Source organism: Momordica charantia, assembly GCF_013281855.1.
Source record: "Momordica charantia cultivar OHB3-1 chromosome 10 unlocalized genomic scaffold, Mcharantia_2.0 BLBB01000010.1, whole genome shotgun sequence".
In the NCBI taxonomy this organism is placed as follows: domain Eukaryota; kingdom Viridiplantae; phylum Streptophyta; class Magnoliopsida; order Cucurbitales; family Cucurbitaceae; genus Momordica; species Momordica charantia.
In genome coordinates this window covers 4,606,970-4,621,987 of record NW_028275158.1, presented here as the reverse complement: position 1 = coordinate 4,621,987, position 15,018 = coordinate 4,606,970, and the positions used below count along the sequence as shown (strand labels likewise).

Genomic DNA, 15,018 nt, shown 5'->3' with positions numbered 1-15,018 from the left:
ATTAATTTTAGAATTAATTTTAAGGTAAGTAGTTATAAATTGAGACCTATAATTAGGATTTCTTCTCAAGATTCTAGTGGTTATTTTTCATTGCATATTATCCTTTGCATACATATTTTTTACTACTAAAATAAAGGCTAAAAATAACATTTTAGTTTATGAACATTAAAAAGTCAAAGATTTTGATCATTGATAGTATCTCGGGTAGAAGCTAAAATAAATAAACTAATATTCTAAAAGTTTAGAGACCAAAATACAATAAACTTTTTAAATTCAAGACTAAAATGAAATTTCAACCTAAAATAAATAAGTTCGAACTTTATCTTTCTTATTATCTTTTTTGGTAAAAGAAATTTAATGGGCTTCAGTGGCGGGGCTTACTAGCATGAAACCAGGGTCCAGCCCGATTTCTTATTCCAACACGAAGCTTTCGTTTCCACTTTCGAGAGGTTCGCGATTTGCAGGGTTCGGTTTCAGCTGCTCATAGACGCTGTCTTGGAGAGAATCTGCACGAGCAAAGAAGCCAATAACATGGGAAGCAGACTCGGAAGAAGAGTTGTTCACTTCGCAAATCTTCCAATCAAGCTTCTTATGCCGACCTCCTTCTCCAACATCACAGAAATTGCCCTCAAAACTATTCCCTCTGCTTCCAAAATCGAAATCAAGCGCGTCCTTGAGAGCCTCTACGGCTTTGAGGTCGATAAAGTTCGAACTCTCAATATGGAGGGGAAGAAGAAGAAGCGAGGAGGGCTTTTGATCGCAAAGCCCGATTACAAGAAAGCCTATGTTACTCTCAGGAATCCCTTGTCAATCTCTCCGGACGTCTATCCAATCCGGATTATAGAGGAGGAGAAGAGGAATATGAATAAACAGTCTAAGTCCAGCATTGTGGAGGAGGGAGAGGCTAAGAGGCATTGGCTGCATGGGGAGGAGGTGGAGAAATTCAAAGCTTATAAGGGTTCTGCTGATAGAGGCCGCCGACGAACTGACCGCGCTGAAGCTGCCGAACCATCGACTAAGTTTCCTTGGAGTAGCATGAGATCTGCTAGGTAGTTTGCAGAAGCATATCCCAGTTAGTTCTTAATTGTGATTTGTTTTGGATTTTTTTCTTAAACGATGATAATGTAATAGGTTGATGATGTCTTTGAGCTTAATGATAACTGTTATGGATTTTTTAGTTGTGAAATGAACTCTTGTTGGCCCTTTAATGGGGCGTTTTGCTGGGAAGTTCTGTTTTGTTGCTTAAATCAATAAAGAAGTTATTGTATTATGAAATTTTGATTGCATAGAAGTAATTATTTTGATAAATATTTGTTCTTCATTGCAGAAAGTATTAGCTATTGTCATTTGTCTGCCTTACAACTTCTCAAGTAAAAAAGAATCCCTTTTTCTATCATTTTTTTATGAAATATTTTCTTTTGAAAAAAGAAAAAAGAAAAAGAAATGATATATTATATGTATTCTGCAAGGTCAAGGTGAACCGTATTAGAAAGCTGGAGTGTTGTGTCTTTATATAGCTACAAGACTATCATGCACAAGTAGAATAGCAACTTCTTCGGGCCTCTGGCTTATCTTTGTGAAGTGAAGCAGACTAAATGTGAATCATTTAGCTTTTAGGGGATTCTGATATCTAAATGCTTCAGGTCATTGATAATCTACGTCTTAAGGTCATTCGTGAACTAGTCCGACTGGGTCTCTGATGGGCAGTTTCATCCCCATCAGCTCTTGTGTGGAAAGAATTCTTTATCTTCTTCCAACCAAAACCCCAACCTGCTAGATTTTTCTGCTTGTTGCTTAGTTTTTCATACTCTTGTTGCAGCTCTGAGTAGTCACTCTGCAACTCTGCCATCTGTGCCTTCACATTCTCAAGTTCTTCCTTCAGGGTTTTAATCTCTCTGTCTGTTGATAAATGGTTACCTTCTTGATCCGAGTTATCACAACTTGGTGCTTTATCCTTCTCTTGCATTACTGACCTCATCTTCACTTGCTCTGAAAACAAAACCTGCATACTCACTCATAAGTACTGTGATTTACACTTAGAACTCTAATTGTTTACTGAGCTGGACCTATGCTCTTAGTTTTGAAGGATTTTTGGATGATTGTTTATCCTGTAAAATCTTTCAAATCAGTGATAGTGATTATGTAGTACAAAAAGATGCAAAAATCTAATATTTCAGTCTTCTCATAGCTCTAGTTATTTTTTTTTTTTTTTTTTGATAAGAAACTTAGAGAAGTGTATTAATCACAAAAGGGAGAACAACCTAAGCTCTAGTTATTTTCTGGTTGCTGAATGTCAATCATATAAGTGAAGAATATGTTCTTCCTTATGCGAATTGTAATACTAATAGAACAGAAATAGGTCTTTTTTAGTAGTGTTATGACAGAGAATGAATAGGAGGAAATTATCAGAGAATCTATTGGGGGTTGGGGATGGGGCTCAGGTGAAGATGCTGACAAGATCTACATTTTGTCGATGGTATTAACTTTTTCCTTATTTCAATTTTGGATACCTGTTATGCAGTATTAAGTATTTATGGCTAACCTTTTCTCTCTATCAAGAAATAAGGGCAACTGGTATTAATGAGCTATATCCTTTTTTTGTCCACGTTTGAGAGCCTATGTGTAACCATTATGTTCTGATTCTTGTATCTGTTGAATTTCTGGGTTCAACTTTCTAGTAAAGCCTCATTCTCATTCCCTCCTCCTCCTCCCTGTCCTATTATGCGATTATAAATTGCCACTTTCTTATCTTCTTTGCATGTTCTTTAATCAAATTCTATGGTCTAAATAAGTTGCTGGGCTTTTTTGTAACTGAATTGCAGTAAGTTATAGGGCTTATATAATTGTCACCTGAACTACAGTTCTTAGAGGCAGTCGATCATTTTGTGCAGCATGCACACAAGCATCGAGAGATAGTTTCTCGCAGTTCATGATTTTGCATAGCTTTCTCCGATCATGCTCAGATAGTAAAGGATGAGTCTGTAGAGGAGAATATTTTGTAAGTCTCTAAAGTGAAATTTCTTATATCCATCCAAGCATGTATATGCTTTTGCAATTGACAAAATTATTAAAAAAAAATAGATAACCAATATGCAACCTTGAGGTAGGTGTCAATGGCTCTGTATAGTCCATCATGGCAATGCCTTGCATTTTCTGACATTGAGTTGGCTAAAGTTTGAAACTTGGTGATAGAGAGATTTGGATCTCTAGCAAGTTCAGCTAGGTAATTGTCTATGAGTTTACATACATTAGAGTTCCCAATTCTCTGTTGCTGCTGTTGCTGTTCAAACAGTGAGTAATATTCTAGGATCCTTTGCACTACTTCTATGTCATGCATAGTGCATTCTTCTTGTGTACTGAGGAGCAAGTCATTGATGAAAAATCAAAGTATTTTCAATAAAGAAAAAATAAAAATCAAAGTATATAACAGAATTTGATAGCGCATCGGAGACTTCTATTTGTTATGTACCGAGCTTCGAAAAACAATACTTACTTTGGCAATTTTCCTTGGCCATTCTTTGTATAACCAGGAATTAGAAGATCAATCACATTGGCATCCTCCAACACCATCCCTATTCTTTTCTCTAGCTCTGAAATTAAAGCTGCTGATGCAGAATACGCCCTAGCCATCTTTAGCATCTGCAACAAAAACTTGCACGAAACGGCTTCTCGTTGAGGTGGAAGTATGCTTAGTAGGCTTTCAATAATTTCTTTATGTTCCTTGAATCCAATTCCCATTTCATCTTTCCTACCACTCAAAATACTTATCTGCAGGTCATTTTTTTCCTGTGTATAATCTCTGAGTCCTGGTTCCATTTCAATGCCTGGCAACCACTTCCTTGCATAGTGCTCAATGCTCTGACCTATAATCTCTGGCTTTACCCCTTTTGCTCTTATTGCAGTTATGATTCTTGTGAAATAGTCTATGCGAAGCATGGTTAAATCATTAAACCACCACCCATCTTCTCTGACTGTTTCTCCTATTATGTTCTCTCTAGAGAGTTTCCTGGCTATCGAGTCACAGCATCGTCTCACAATTTGAAGATTTTCAGCCCATGGAGAGAGACTCTGACAAGTTTTGAGAACAGTCAATGATTCTTTCAATGACAGAAGGACTACAAATGTGAGGAAGGACTCTGTCTTAGAGATGAGGTTTCCATCTTCAAATTCCTCCGTCATCTCCAAAAACTCTGATGCACATCTTAATGGGGCTACGTTGATTGAGTTCAGGTCAACTGGGAAACCATAACAGTATTTGAGGATCACTTCGAATGTTTCTGATCCGCCCGGGAAGTCTTCAAGCTTTAGGTTGTAACCCCGGGTTGAGATTGAAGGTTGAAGTTCCATTCGGCCTACGTAGCCACATTTCGAGATCAATGTGTACTGTTCAAGGAAGATGCAGGTGAGAAGCTGTCTCTTACATACATATTCATTTACTATTGGCAACTAGAATGAGCTGATACATTGGAATTATAGACAAGGAAAAAATTTTGAGAAATAGAAAGAATGTCTCTGTTAGTTTGTTGTGCAATCTTGTTCCTTGATGAGGAAGACAGGCTTCAAGAATTCTTTTGCTGCATTTCATTTTTAATATTAAGCAAATTTGAGCTTTCTTGCATATGGCTAGTTAGTTAGTTACCTTGTGAACATTGAAGGTGATCTCTTGAACTTGAATTGTCAAGTCTGTTGGGATCTGAGTGGTGATAGACCTGCGAAGTGAGACCAGAGATGCCATTAAAAAAACTCTATATGGAACATGTTCAGAAGAAGGCCTAGAGTGAACTTAAGGTTCTACCATGCTTGATCTTTCCTGCTGGGGCAATCGGCTGAGACGAGCTTGTTTGGAAGCACGATCCTCTGGTCGGGATCCTGCTCGGCTCCATCTGAATCGCTCCCAGGATTTTGCATTCCAGTCAGAGACTTCATGTTCATGGTTGAGACTCGCTCTCTCTCTCTGACTGACTGTATCTCCTATTATGTTCTCTCCTCTCTCATGGATTTCCATCTGGTTTCAGGAGTGAAATAAATGCAAGAGAAGCAAGTATGTGGCTGTGGATGGGAGCAGCCATTAAAGAGGGTCCATGGAAATGGTGGTTCATTTGTTGTACCAAAATGAGAGACACTGGTGGGAGATTGGTATTGTGCTCATTTATGAGGGAGATGAGGAATGTTGGGTATGAGTATGACTTGTATCTTCATCTACGTCTACTATGATTCAACCAATGGATGTGTGTGAATTGGACGTTTAGATGCCCAATATTTTGAAATCTTCTTTTTTTTTTCTCATCTCTACGGATGTTTATGAATTTCGTATCGATGTGGGTGAATCAATGTTTTCATAGTATCGTAAAAAAATTTGATAAAATATAAAAAATATCACTAACATGGACATAATATTAATTATTAATAAAATTTAACTTATTTAAAACAAGTTAAATGTTTATTTATTATTTTAAATATTTATTACGAATTTTTTATTTCTAAATTTTTTTCAGAAATATCCACCGACATGACATTTCAATAAAATTCAGACTACTATATTTTCATGGTCTTGGATCAAATCCCTATCTCCACGTTGTACTAAACGAATAAGAAAACATGATTTGGTCATGTTATCTGAAAGACACAATACTGTGACCTATCCATGTAGTGCACTTTTTCAATTACTTTAAAACTACATCTTCTTATATGTCATTTTAGCATCTTTATATTTTTTAACATTTACAAATAGAATAGCACTAGATTGAACATATTCAATTATCTTGTTCATCTGTTCACGAAGTTAATGTTTTAAGGAATAGTCCTAACAGAACCAATCATTTTGATTTGGTTTATGCTAATAATTTTTTCGAAATTGAATTGATATATGCCGAGTAGAATGTCATTTTTAACTATGTTCTAATGAAATGAACGCATAGATGATTCATAATTTAGTAAATACTCGATAATGTAGTGGTAGATATAAAAAATGGTTTAGTTTCAATCTTAGTTAAAATTTAGTTGAGACACAAATCAGATCATGTATTTTCAATACTAAAACGATGCAAGTATTGGTTTGTCAGTTTTCTGGTTGCTATCTCCCTTACTTGAAACTCTCATTGAAAAGAAAAAATCGTTTTATAATATTCTTAAAATCAATTGAAAGCTAACTAAAAACTTGACAAGACAATTTTTATTAAATAATAGCTTCTTAGAAAATGATAAAATTATTATTTTTTAATTTTTTAGAGTATTGCTTGAAGGATCAATTATCCAGGTTTTAAAATTGAAGGACAGATGCCAAAGAAGTATTAGGCTGTTAGACACACTGTGGGAAAATTCATATCAAATTGAAAAAAAAAAAAGTTATAACAATCATTTCAATGAAAAAGAAAAAAAAATATATCATGAGTACAGCTAATTAAAGTATTTTGCTCATTTGCTGGAGATGGGAAGATTCAATTTCCCACCCACACATTTATTTACACTAAAAAATATTGACCTTTTAAGAAGAGAATTTTGTACCAGTCAACAAAATGAAAAAATTCTTTTCAAAATTATTTCAAGAGTATTATACTTCCCCAAGTTACAATTGAAGTATTTAATATTAGATTTAGAAAAAACGAATTCCAGTCACTAAAGACTAAAATATCTACCAAAATGTCAATATTTCTATATTTTCAATATACTAACAAATTATTCATGAAATCACCGGTATAAACATAAATACTACTAATAAGATTTACATGAATTATATCAATTAAAAAAATTCATAAATTTCTTAGTTTTCACAAATTTTCCATCAAAATCACTATTTTCACATTTCTATAAAACTAAGACCTCAACCTTTCTTTTCTATCAACGATTTGGAGATTTCAATATTCTTTACCAACGCATTCACCAGTGTGATCAATTCCTAAGGCAACTAGAAAGTGGAAGGCATTTATGTACAAAGGTAACAATCACATACCTTAAAATATGTTCTACAAGGAGATAAAAATTAAAAACCAACTATTTTAAGAGACTATGGAAAGGCAAAGGCAAAACCAGACAGCAGAAACTGTTACATAGCAACAACAGACCCATCTCCACCCTGCTGCCTTACTCTCAGAGTCAAATATATCAATATCAAGGTTCCCAAGCTTGACCTGTAATCATTGATAAAAACTAATTAAAGCAAAACCTGATATTAGAGAATCATCATTGTTGTTAGTGTTACACTATTAGTATTGGGTTTTTTAAAATATAGTGCCATTTCACTTTCTAATGTATGAGGTAATTTTTGCATTGCTAAACCTTTTTTATCTATACTGATGATAGTTGATACCCAAAGAGCATTCTTTTCCTCAAAAAAGGAAAAATAAAAAGAAAAGAAAAGAAAAGAAAAAGGACAATATTCCAAAAGTGCTAAGAAACAATTTTCAGATCTTATCAAAAGATTTAAGAATATTTAAAAGTACTCTAAATAAAGCACTTTTTCTAAAGTGCCAACAGAATTAACAGATGGGATGTGTAATAGGAAATGAACATTATTCGAAATAAGTTATAGAAAAGATATGTTCAAATGATAATTTGCCAAAAGGATCAATCGCGATGTAGAGAGGAACAGGTGTATTTGCTTTCTAGAGGTAAATTGTATTCTTTCGTAATGGTGTGGCTAGCCACTTAATGCCCAAAATTTAACTCACTACTTGGACTGGACTAAATTGGCAAGATTTGAGATTTGGTACTCACAATACTGAGAAGAGAATAACAATCTTTCTTGAATCAAACGAGGCGGCACGTTTATATTTTCTCCACCGGTTGTTTGGCATGTCGTGAACCCTCTCGGTCCCTAATTTTTCTGTTAAACCACACACAAGAAATAGAAAACTTTAGGGTTCGGTGATAAGTTGACTCAGTACATCACCAACTTTAATATCTCTTGCACTGATGTGCAATTGTTGAAAGCCTTAGGGTATAGCATCGTAAGAGAGATCTTGAATGGGGGAAGATAAAGATTATGACAAAATTTATGTGGACAGCTTATGCAAACAATAATCCCATGTTCAGATTTGATAAATTTTTAGAATTAAAAGATTGTATATATAAAAAGTTAGAACTTAAAATTTTACCCTTCCATGAAAAAATTTATAGCTTCGCCCCTTCTGCTTGAAAAGGGAAGGGATCACATCATGATCAGAGAAATTTTATCTACTCTTCAATGAATACGCTTAGAAATGACAAGAAAAATATAAATCCCAGATATCCCTTGAGGTTTTTATTTCAAGCAATGGTGCAAACTGCAGCCTATCAAAATATTAAATATCATATGAGTTTCTTGAACCTAAATGTTCTATGGTTAGGTCCTAGAATAAGTCGAGATGCATAGAAGTTGGCCCCATTGACATGATTACTTTTTGAAAAATAAAAAGAAAAAGTATTTACCCTGTTTTAGGATTTTCTATGGGAAGTTAGTTCATTGTTTTTAAGCACTATCAAATGGGGCGCATACCTTTAGTCGAGAACTTCAGTAACATCAGTCCATGGTCCAACAAATATTGCACAAGTTTCACGCCCAATTTAAGGCTGGACTGTCTCTGCAATACCTTCTCTATGCGCTGTAAGAGATGAAGTAATATGTCAAAATACAGAAGAGCACTTGAAAAACCACTTCAGTATGTAAATCTAAATCATTATTTTAGGATCAAGAATCCATCTATGGCCTTTTCTTTTCTTTTTCTCTTTCTTTTTCTCTTTCAATTTAGGGAGAACCAAACTCAAAAATCTGAGTGAACAGATTAGTTCACTTACCACCAATGTATTGTCAGTTTTCAAACTTTCAAAAATTCCGTCACAGGGTTTAGACGTTTTCAGCTTGTCCTTATCTATATCAATATTTACTATGCACGACGAATAAGCATCTCCACCATTCACATGTATGTCAATTACGTTCTGGCAAGTCAAGCGGGTATCCGAAGTTTCCAAGGACATCCTACTTTTCGTTGGATGGGTAACTTCCAGGATGCTGAGGAAAGCTAAATGTGGATCACAATCTGGACTATTGTCAAATTCCTCGTTACTGCCAGAGGAATCACGGACCTGCACAAATAAAAATTATTTAAAAGAAACTCTCAAGGCATACACAACTATTTTAAAATAAAATTAGTACAGTGTGAATCATCCAACTGGGGTAAGTTTGAGTATTTTTAAGGGCGAGATAGAAAAGAAAGTGACAACAAGAAGTAAATAGGATCTTTTTGAAGTAGTTTATCTTTACCAGATGGAAAAATATTGTGAGAGTTATAAATTTATCAAATATAATATAATAAATTCAACGGAAATAGACAACGCGGGAAAATACGGTGTAGAGCCAATAATGTTCGAATAGGAGAAGAATCTGATTGGGACTAATTCTCGTGGGAAAAGGAATACAACAAAAGTAGGAGACTGTCCCCGTTAGATGTAAGGGAACTTTCAGTGTGTGGGCTTATTTTCTATTGCAAAAATATTAAAAAATTTCGACCATAATTTACTATTTATAAAGTAATCAACAGGGTAAAAATAAGATAATAATTGTAGATAATAATTTGATGAACTTAAAAGTTAAAATTAGCTAGTCAGTAATTTGATTTGTAATTGACGTACCAAAGTTTCACTTTACTTAGTATGATAACTGATTTACTCAACCTAAATGCACTGTTTGCTAGATTTGTTCTAATTTCAAATTTTCTTTTAGGCTATTTTCATAAAATTCTTAAATTGCTTTATCTGCCCTAGCTGTGTTCTTCTGCACATAACCAGGTTTCAGATACTTTGGCCAAAAGAAGAAAAACTCGAGCTCCACCAAGTTGTTGCCATCAATAGAGAACGAGACACCAAAAAAAAAACAGTGGAAAAACAGTAAACCATAAAAAGCAAACTTACCGAAGAGCTTTGGAAGGGGAACGAAGCCTTCTCAAAGAGAATTGGCAAAATTTCTGAATGGCGATAACAATTAATTATCAGTAACATGCAACTAGAAGTCTAAAACTACCGATGACTGGACTGACAAGATATAATTAAGAAAAATACCTAAAGAACAATGACGCTCCGCCTCGTCAAGTCTATTAACTTTCGCTAGTTTTTCTTGAACGTGAACTCCATTGGAAACCGCTGCGACCTGCAAAGAGACGGAAAAGTAAAATCCATTACTACTAAAACCAGCGCCTAAAACAAAATGCATAAATATAAAAACTTAAAACGAATATCCAGAGTCCAGATTCTTGTTTCTCAGTAAACAAACACTCCGGTAATAGCATCACCAGAAATTAGTAAACGAACGGAGAAACCAAATTAGCGAGTCTAGATTACAGAGCAGAAGAAATCGAGAACAAAAACAGCTAACCGGAACTAGCATTTGGTGATTTGCTAACAGACATTGAAAATGTCGACTAAAAACTAATAGAAAATACCATTACCTGACACTGATTAACAGCCATTGCTGGGAAGCTAGAGATTGAGTCTCGACCTGTGGCCTCGGCCATTAAAAAGCATCCAAAAATCAAATGAACCGTAGAGCGAGAGGGAGGAGAGAGAGAAAGGCTATAGATATAGACGTTGCATCGGAATCGGGAGCGCCTTTTTTTCTTTTTTTCTTTTTTTTCCTTTTTTCCCCTTTCTGATTGGCGCGATTTGGCAGGAGAGCCACTGCTGACGACGCCGACGACGACCACGACAGCCCATGATTTTATTTTCTGACCAAAATGCCCTTTCCGCATTATTTTAGAAATGCTGATGGCGTTTTGTTATATAAAATTTTGGCTTTTTGTTTTTAATTGTGGATTAAATAATAATTACTTTAAAAACACAAACAAACAGCAAAAATGGTTAGGTAGTCTCAACTTTTGATTTTTTTTTTTTGGGTAGCGAACAAAGGAACAAAACAATATTATTTCAAAGATTACATTTGTCCAAATATTCTCAAAACTAACTAGTTGGTTAAGTCATCCATCACTTTCCATATTCGAATTTTTTTCAAATGTTAAAAATTGTTTGGTAACAAATTTTTTCCATACATGTTTCTATTAAGTATTATATTTTTAATTTGTATTTTTCATGTTTATGTATTTTTCAATATATTTATATCTTTTTAATATGAGATCTTTAACAAATGTAAAATGCTTCTAAAATTATAGAACAAAATCAATTTTTTTTCTTATTTATATTTTCAGATTTTTTTAAATAAATAAAATCAATATTTTATCATTTTTCACTTATAAAATGCAAAAGTAAGATTAGAATACATTTAAGATAAAAATTTTCAATATTTAATTTTAAAAATTATTTGCATATAAAAAAATATTTTTTAATTTAAAATTCTAAAGAACGATAAATTTAAAAAAATGTTATCAAATATGTTTATGTTTCTTTTCTTAATAAAAACAAACCAGAAACAAGAAACCATTATCAAACTCATTCTCCTTCTATTTTTCTAAAAAGAAATGAAAACTGAAAACGTTACTAAACAAACATTTATTTTCTTGTTCTTAATTTTTAAGAGATATATGTGCTTGGTAAAGGTTTTTTTTTCAATGACGTATTTTAACTGATCATATATTTTGTAATCTTGTAAGTTTAAATTCGCATCAATTTGTTTAAATTGTAATACTCTAATACCATAACTATTCTTTTTAGGGGAAAAATCTACTTTTTCTTTGGTTTCTATTTAAAAAAATTTCAAAACAGAAATAAAATGTCTCAAGATTTTAAAAAACATGAATAAATGTTTTATTTTATCACTTTTACTTATAAAGAGCATAATTAAAAAATATAAAAATAAAATAAGATAAAGAGAGACGGAAAAAAAACACGATGGTTTTAAAAATAGATATATGAAAATTACTTTCAAATAATTTATTTTTTTAATTTAAAAACGGAGAAAACAAAGAAAAACATTACCAAGTATATTTCAATTTTTCAATAAAAAAAACCACAAACAAAAAAGTAAAAATTAAAAGATGAGAAATAATAAATAATAGCGGAATTATACTGAGTATTGTCATATTTGTAAAATGAAAATTTTATAGAGCAGTTGTTTATAATTAATAATATTGTCTGTAAGTCTATCATAATAAACATATTCAAAAATTTTATTTGGGTTGAGTTTAAAATTGTGTGATATTTATAATTTAAAAGAAATGGTGATAGTGGTATACATGCAACTAGTCATAAATAATAAAGGTGAAAGTCATCAATTGGGCTCTTTAAAGTACAATAATATACTCACTATAATTTTATATAAATCTACATTATTCATTTCCATATAGAAAAATTCAATTGGACTGACAGCAAAAACAGAGATAACTAATTAAGACGAAGAGAGCAAAAGAAGATTTTAAAAGAAAGTCAGAAAATTCACGAGACAGAAAATAGAATAGAAAATTATTTAAAAAAAGGCCCAAATGGGCCCCCAGGCCGAGAGATCGGGCGACAACTTTTCACGTGAGATGGAAACGGGGGAATCGGGGAATAGAGGGAAAGGGGAGGGGCAAAAGGGGAAAAGGAAAGGTATTGGATTTTGTTTGTATTGTGCATGTGAAGGGAAGGAAGGGGAAGGCGAAACCATGAGCGCAGAAAAAATCAAACAAACAAAATGTCTAAATCAGTTCAGTTCACGGGTTGCTGAATTGTTTCAGGCTCCCTTTGCCATTCGGCCTTTTCCTTCCAACCCAACCTCACTGGCTTTTGACCTAAATGGGCCCACAATTTTATATCTTAGTTCCGAGCAGGAGAGTTGAATTTGGGTAGACGGTGTAATGGACACAAGTTCTACTACCTATCTTGAGATCTTGTGTTTTAACCTTGCAAAGGTACTCATAGTTATAGGAGTAGCAAATTAATTATGAGTATGAGTTATAAAAAATAATAAAGAATTTGGTTCGCTCGAGTCAATAGATTTTTGAGATTTAAACTTAATTATTTGGTCGATTTAAATATTGATTGATTGGTTGAGTAATATCGTTACAAAGGGAAAGGTTGTGAGATTGTGAGCAATTCACATGATTGATTGTTGATCCCTTGTTAATTGATTATGAGTAGCTTTGTCAAGATATTTTGAGCAAAGGTTTCTAATTCGACAAATTGAGTCCAATTTAATTCGATAATTACTTATTTCATTGTTTTAATTTGAATTGGAATTTTACTAGCACGTATGATTCGATAATTGAAACATCTCACAATTGAATCTCAATTAAAATAAACATACTTTCTTCACCTAAAGGATAACTTGATATAGCGGCTCTTCCTAAATGGTGCGAATAGAAGGAAAAATCATTCCCAAACTTAGAAACATTGGCTTTGAGGATATATTTACATATTTCTAAAAGATTTGATAAAATAGAATGTCATATTTTGTTTATAAATTTTTTACATCAACTCCAATTATATCATAATGTATTCAACTCCAATTATATCATAATGTATTAAAAATTTATATTCTAAAAGTTGTTATTATGGAGTAAATAATACAGATTACAAAACATATTTAAGCCTAACTCATAATTAACGCTATTATTTTTCTTGAAGATTCAAATCTTATACCCCAATTTATTATACTAAAAAAAAATATACAATTTCTAGATTTGAATGGGTAAAGTATTGAATTTTGGTATGTAATAATTTAATTACTGTAATTTTATGTGAAATTAGGTAGCTGTCACCTCAAATTCGTGTCACATATATTTTCACAGTAGATAACAAATAATTATAAATTTTAAACTATAACGATTAATTTATTATATATTAAAGTTCAACATTGAATCAATACAAATTTTAAAATATATAAATAAATCATTATAAAGTTCAAAATTAAACTAATCTTACATCTTTATCGTGAGTATCATCTTTTGTTACTTACTTTTAATGACATGTTCTTATTTTGGTATTGGTTGTTGTTTGTTTGGGCCTTTTCATACCAGTATTTTTGTAGTTCAATTAATATGAGATATTGAAGCATCAAACCGAAAGACAAGACATTTGGATATGTGGTTTTTCTTGTAATTAACATCGTTAGTATATGCCATCATATTAATACACATTTTTTATTTTTTTCTTGAGCTCGCTATCCTTTTTAAATTACTTTTTTCTTAAATGGCCTATATCACTCCAATTTATCATTTGTTTGTTGCCACATCACACTTAAAATTAGTATGGTCGAAATATTACATATATTACATCAACTTTAAAGCTAAGTTAATTATAGGCTAACTTATTGAAAATAAAATTTAAAGTCTAAACGATGTAATTAAATTTTTTAATTATAAATTGTCTATAACCTTTCAAAATTTCATATATATTTAATTTGTATATTTTAAAAAGTTTATAACTCTGTTAACTTTTATTATTGCTATTTTATTTCATATTTTAAAATTTTATTTGGATCGCTCAACTTTTAGTTTTGTATCTAACAGGTCTAGGTAGTTAACTTCCACGATTTAATGTGTATGTTACAAAACATTTGAGCTTACTCAAAATGAGTTACTATATAATTCTTAAATAATACAATCAACATATTAGGTGAATGCTAATCTAACAAAGTTTAGGGTAAAGACTTATTATAAAAAAAGAAAAACAAATTCAAACAACTTAATTAAAAACATTTTAAATATAGGAACCATATAGATACAACAAAGTCTAACAGTTTAATGTTTTTTTAAGTACAATGACTAAATAGACCTAATTAAAAATTAAAAACTAAACTTGTAATTTATTTAAAATATTTAAAGTTACAAAACAAAATAAAAATATCAAAATTATTCCAACTAAATATGTAATTCAAACAAAACATATCAATTATGTCAAACAATAATCATTTTCTAAGTTTGTGTCTTGACAAGTTTTTAAACTTAAAGAGTGGGTAGGTTCGTAAACTTTCAAACATTAAACTTAAAGAGTGAGTAGGTTCGTAAACTTTCAAACATTAAAAAGTGTCTAACAAATCTCTACACTTTCAATTAAGTGTAACGATTTTTTAACTTATTTAACATTTTTTTTAAATCCATGAACCTACAAGACACATAA

At 32.0% G+C, this 15,018-nt stretch overlaps 3 protein-coding genes across 4 annotated transcripts; 1 reads left to right on the top strand and 2 right to left on the bottom strand.

Moving 5' to 3' along the window:
* The first annotated feature begins 410 nt into the window (after window positions 1-410).
* On the top strand, window positions 411-5,302 carry LOC111008151 (Ribosomal protein L23/L15e family protein). 2 transcript variants are annotated; one of them, XR_002601068.2, is made up of 5 exons: window positions 411-1,049; window positions 3,531-3,677; window positions 3,999-4,402; window positions 4,656-4,933; window positions 5,016-5,302. XR_002601068.2 is itself a non-coding variant. In XM_022280750.2 (1 exon), exon 1 carries the CDS (start codon window positions 532-534, stop codon window positions 1,051-1,053), a length of 522 nt encoding a protein of 173 aa, XP_022136442.1. In that variant the 5' UTR covers window positions 414-531; the 3' UTR covers window positions 1,054-1,275. The 2 variants fall into 2 exon arrangements, 1 of the variants encoding a protein (XP_022136442.1); XM_022280750.2 differs by lacking the exons at window positions 3,531-3,677; window positions 3,999-4,402; window positions 4,656-4,933; window positions 5,016-5,302 and having other exon boundaries at window positions 414-1,275.
* On the bottom strand, window positions 1,432-5,009 carry DOT3 (Phototropic-responsive NPH3 family protein). The gene is made up of 6 exons (XM_022280749.2): window positions 4,796-5,009; window positions 4,640-4,709; window positions 3,494-4,383; window positions 3,098-3,356; window positions 2,851-2,979; window positions 1,432-2,002 (listed from the first exon to the last, which is right to left on the bottom strand). Exons 1-6 carry the CDS (start codon window positions 4,930-4,932, stop codon window positions 1,640-1,642), a joined length of 1,848 nt encoding a protein of 615 aa, XP_022136441.1. The 5' UTR covers window positions 4,933-5,009; the 3' UTR covers window positions 1,432-1,639.
* Window positions 5,303-6,921: 1,619 nt separating the features above from the next.
* LOC111008504 (adenine deaminase) lies at window positions 6,922-10,576 on the bottom strand. The gene is made up of 7 exons (XM_022281238.2): window positions 10,419-10,576; window positions 10,033-10,120; window positions 9,886-9,938; window positions 8,773-9,060; window positions 8,474-8,579; window positions 7,714-7,822; window positions 6,922-7,127 (listed from the first exon to the last, which is right to left on the bottom strand). The coding sequence occupies exons 1-7, from the start codon at window positions 10,482-10,484 to the stop codon at window positions 7,043-7,045; spliced, it is 795 nt and encodes a 264-aa protein (XP_022136930.1). The 5' UTR covers window positions 10,485-10,576; the 3' UTR covers window positions 6,922-7,042.
* Between the last annotated feature and the right edge of the window lie 4,442 nt (window positions 10,577-15,018).

Excerpts from the sequence above, each read along its gene's own strand:
- LOC111008504 (XM_022281238.2), bottom strand. The coding sequence starts at position 10,484 with ATGGCCGAGGCCACAGGTCGAGACTCAATCTCTAGCTTCCCAGCAATG. Across the intron at positions 9,939-10,032 it reads GGAGCGTCATTGTTCTTTAG|AAATTTTGCCAATTCTCTTT; the intron begins GTATTTTTCTTA and ends ATCGCCATTCAG. Across the intron at positions 7,823-8,473 it reads ACTGAAGTTCTCGACTAAAG|AAAAATTAGGGACCGAGAGG; the intron begins GTATGCGCCCCA and ends GTGGTTTAACAG.
- DOT3 (XM_022280749.2), bottom strand. The coding sequence starts at position 4,932 with ATGAACATGAAGTCTCTGACTGGAATGCAAAATCCTGGGAGCGATTCA. Across the intron at positions 4,710-4,795 it reads AGCAGGAAAGATCAAGCATG|GTCTATCACCACTCAGATCC; the intron begins GTAGAACCTTAA and ends CTCACTTCGCAG. Across the intron at positions 2,980-3,097 it reads CCATTGACACCTACCTCAAG|ACTCATCCTTTACTATCTGA; the intron begins GTTGCATATTGG and ends TCTCCTCTACAG.
- LOC111008151 (XM_022280750.2), top strand. The coding sequence starts at position 532 with ATGGGAAGCAGACTCGGAAGAAGAGTTGTTCACTTCGCAAATCTTCCA.